Consider the following 4,703-nt stretch of genomic DNA (forward strand, 5'->3'; position numbering starts at 1 on the left):
TCTGCATTGTAAATGTAAAGATAACAAGAGATTTTTATCAATAATAATAACTGATACTTATTGAGTATATGCTGAGTAGACTCCTCCTTTAATCTTCTGTTTAACCTATTCATTGATTATAGTTAAACCCATTGTGGAAGAGGAAGCTGAGGCTCACAGAATTCAGAACTTATGTGAATGATGTTTTATCCTAGTCAGCAAGACGCCAGAGTACTCTCCTCAAAACTGCCTCATGCTACTTCCTTTAATACATATAGGATGAGTTCAACTAATGATGATATTAATGTTGTAAGGTCATTACTATAATTTTTTTTGTAATCACATAGTATTCCATCACAGAGTTACAGTACATTTTATTTTACAAGTTCCTGATTGTTTATTTAAGCTGCTTCATTTTTTTAAAAAACAAAAATCATTGCAGGTAGTGTTTCAATGGAATCCTTATATATTTGTCAGTATATAGAAAATATACCTATAGAACACATTTTTAGAAGTGTAACAAGTGGGCCAAGCTTTTTAAGCTTTGATAGCTCTAAGTTTCATTTCCAACAGATGGTACTTTTTAACTTTCTATACCAAGACAGTGTATTGTATGTATTAATTGTTCTCTTATGCTTTGTTCTCTCCATGACTATTTCATTTTATAAAGGAAACTTGGAATTTACTATCAAGAACTTACAAAGACATAATCTTTTTTGCAAAACCAAATTTATCCTCTCTCTCTCTCTCTCTCTCTCTCTCTCTCTCTCTCTCTCTCTCTCTCTCTTGTTAAGGGGTATTTAACCCAAAGGCACTTTACCACTGACCACTTTGCCACATCTCTGCATTTTTAATTTTATTTTGAGAGAGGGTCTTATAAATTGCTTATGGCCTAGCTAAGTTGCTGAGGTTGGCCTTGAACTTGAGATCCTCCTGCCTCAGCTTCTCGAGTTGCTGAGATTACAGGTGTGCACCAACACTTTCAGCTTCATACTGGCCTCAATACTTGAACCATGTTGTATGGCTTTCATATTTTTTTTAAAGAAACTGTTACAATATCTTTGAAACTTTTGATTCCAAACGTAAACCTTGATATTTATTTTCATTTTAAGAAAGGTGTAAATGTCTTGGCTGTTTAATCTTTAAATTTCTAAGTGATACAAAAGGACTCTTGTAAATTATTTGCTATTCAGGCCAGTAAATATCTTATATGACTTGCCCTAAATTATCTTGAGCAAGGAACTTCTGAAATGTTTATCCAGCTGCTATAAATGTACTTTCTGACTTTAAATTATTCCACAAAGTACTTAAGAAAAAAGAATAATTTCAATACACATATTACGTATGAAGACAAAAGCTCACTCAAAAAATGTACATACTTTAAATATATCCAAATCATATTTGTGTACTTTAGCCTACTGAAGGAAGCAATACAAGTCACTATACTATCTTTTTTCTTTCTTTCTTTCTTTTTTTTTTTTCAGGTACTGAAGATTGAACCTAGGTCCTTGGTCATGTGAGGCAAGTGTCTGGCCCCTGAGCTACATCCCCAGCCACTGTAGCAGCATCTTGAAGATGATGTACCCTAACTATGTCACTAAGACATCATTGAGCCAGGCGCAGTGGTGCACGCCTGTAACCCCAGCAGCTCAGAAGGCTGAGGCAGGAGGATGGCAAGTTCAAAGCCAGCCTCAGCAACTTAGTGATGCCCTAAGCAACTCAGCAAAACCCTGTCTCTAAATAAATTACAAAAAAGGGCTGGGAATATGGCTCGAAGATAAGGTGCCTCTGAGTTTAATCCCTGGTACAAAAAAAAAAAAGACATCATTGAAAGTTTACATAAATATTGAAAACATTTGAAAAGTTGTTATAGCTCAAGATTATAATTAGCATTTATGAATAAAATAGAGCACCAATAAGATGCTAACTGGCATAAATAAAATTTGAAATATACATAGAATGATCTTAATTTCTATCTCTTTTCCAGGGAAACTTTTCAAAAGATACTTAAAGAAATTTTCCAAGTTACATTGTACAATTATTTGGGAAGCCTTTAAACATTCCATATATTTGATTACTTCTCCAATTCCTAGACAAGCTAGGAAGTGCTGGGAGGTCCAAGATAAAGGCATTAGTAAATTTGGTGTCTGGTAAGCCCTTTCCCCATCATCAGTGGCTTGTTGCACCCTCACAGGGTGGAAGCAGTCAATACAGCTTACTTCAACCTATCTTATACATGCATTAATCCCATGAGGATTAATCCCATGCCATCATGAATTAATCATTTCCCAAAGCCCCACCTTAACACTACTATATTGCTCTTCCAGGAATGGTGTTTGGAGGCACACAGAATGGTTCAGCATTTGACATACTGTCATAGGCTTTCCTGTAACACAGCCTCTAAAAAAACTAGGCTGTCTCAAACCCCTGGCAATAGAATTGTTTACCTTTATACAAATAAGGTTGGGAAAGCACCAAAATCTGCGTGCGGTATGTGCCCAGGCAGACTTAAAGTGGTTCATGTTGTGAGACCTAAAGTTCTTATGAGATTATGTAAAACAACAACAACGAAAAAAAAAAAAAAAAAAAAACAGGTCATCAGGACCTATGGTGGTTTCATGTGTGCTAAATGTGTTTATAACAGGATCAAGCGTGCTTTCCTTATTGAGGAACAGAAAATCGTGAAAGTGTTGGAGGCACAAGCACAGAGTCAGACAGCTAAATAAAAAAAAAAAATGAAGCTTCTTTGAGTAATAAAAAGTCAAATGGAAACAAAAAGGTTATAATGTAATGAATTATTGAGGAGAGAGTCTCAACATTAAGACATCAGCTTAATATATGTACATATTATATCCATACACATTCCTCTGTGATAATTATTCAGAATTCAGAATGGACCCTTAAACATTCTTCATGTTTACTATAAACTGGATCTATGTAATTAAAGTAAGAACAAGATACTTTTGCTGAAAGACTTAATAGTTCACCAAATTGAATGCATAGAAAGAACTGTGGCAATTTCCCATTTTAGTTTGTTCATATTTATTTATTTTTGGTGTGTGTGTGTGTGTGTGTGTGTAGTGTAGTGTAAATGTAATGCAATCTGGAGCTAAGAATAAGGAAGAAAGCATCTCTTGCTTCTTTTTCTTCATCCTCCCTTCCGTCTTCTTAGTTCAGGCCCTGATTACTTGTGCTAAGTCAGTTGTACCAGCCTCCTCTCTCTACAGTGCTACAAATTGGTTGGATTTGACAGTAAGTCAGCTTTATCCACAATGAAAAGTAAACCAGTTCATTAAGTAAAAACATAGCATTTTATTTAAGCCATAATCCAAAAAGAACACCTATTATATTTTTAAAAAAATTGTGTGCCTGCATTATATGTAAAATATCAAGGATGGTTTTATACATTATTTTCCTGAGATATTTATTTGATAAATTTACAAACATTTCATTTTTCTGATGTGCATTACTTTGATATGCCCATAAATCATTTTGTGGTTTCTTTTTTTTCTTCTCAAATGTGTGGCTCAAAGGACCATGAAGAAATGCATTCAATAAAAGCAAATTAAATTTCCATTTTTATACCTATTCATTCACCATCATACTTAAATAATTTGGAAACATATTCATAATGGAAAACTGCCATTATGTGAACCATACAATTGGACACATTGAGGGTAATGAAAAGCTTCAGAGACTGTAGTCCCTGTCACAGAGAGCACACAATTCAGTTGAAGCAATATGGTAGTGACAAATGGAAATAAAATTTAAGGGTGTATACAATTTTGCATTAAGTGAGAGATGTACACAATGAGTACTATGGAAATTCACAGGATGAATTCAGTACTTAGTACTTTGCAGCTGAAAAACCTCTGATTTACTCTCATCTTCAACAGAATCACTCTGCTTTTATCTGTTTCATTTGTTTATGCTCCTGGCTAAGATTTCATCTAAACAGAGGGTTCTGTAGAAAAAAATAAGTTTGAAAATCACTTCTGCCATAATGAAGTGGAGCAGTGGCAAGGATACTTAAAACACTATTGGGTAATCTAACACACATGCATATGCTTGGTTTTATGATGCATCGTATGGAGCTTTGGAAGTATATTGATTTACTTTTCTAACCTGCCATTCTGCCATGGATCTCAAACTAAATGTAAACACCAGTGCCTTTTCAAATACTTCTGCCATCTGACATTTCCAGAAAAATAAAATCCATAATTTTTAACATAGCATATTCCTCATTCAGGCTCTTTTTTTTAAAATTTATCCTCATTGCAACATGCAATTTTTTTAATTTTTATTTTACAAATGAGAAGACTGAGATTCACTATGGCCAGTCATCTGTAGATGAGAGCCCATTATAAAAGTGTGTTAATGTTTGAAAGGCATTCTTTCCTTAACCCTGTGTTATTTCCCATTACACAAACACCTCATCAACCGCAGCATTAAGAGCGTAAGCCTGCTTAATACATGTTTGATAAATGAATATTGAAGCAAATAAATGGATATAAAAGAGAAGTTGAAGATAAAATTTCACCCTCAAGCTTACCTTTCCATTGTAGAGAACATAGCATGAAACTGTGAAAGCCTTTCCTATTTCCTTTTTCCTATGACATATATATATATTTTGGAAATGGGAAACAGTTTTCCAGTCTTTGATGATCTCTAAACACTAGCTGTTCATTTACCTCAGAGGCAACTGTTATGCTCTGATAGCAACA

The 4,703-nt window shown here is 34.2% G+C and overlaps 1 protein-coding gene across 1 annotated transcript; it reads left to right on the forward strand.

The window, feature by feature from the left end:
- The first annotated feature begins 2,330 nt into the window (after window positions 1-2,330).
- Window positions 2,331-2,705, forward strand: LOC139704987 (large ribosomal subunit protein eL34-like). Its single transcript, XM_071609150.1, has one exon. It carries the CDS (start codon window positions 2,331-2,333, stop codon window positions 2,703-2,705), a length of 375 nt encoding a protein of 124 aa, XP_071465251.1.
- Window positions 2,706-4,703: the final 1,998 nt, after the last annotated feature.

This window comes from Marmota flaviventris, chromosome 1 (genome assembly GCF_047511675.1).
Source record: "Marmota flaviventris isolate mMarFla1 chromosome 1, mMarFla1.hap1, whole genome shotgun sequence".
Taxonomy (NCBI): Eukaryota; Metazoa; Chordata; class Mammalia; order Rodentia; family Sciuridae; genus Marmota; species Marmota flaviventris.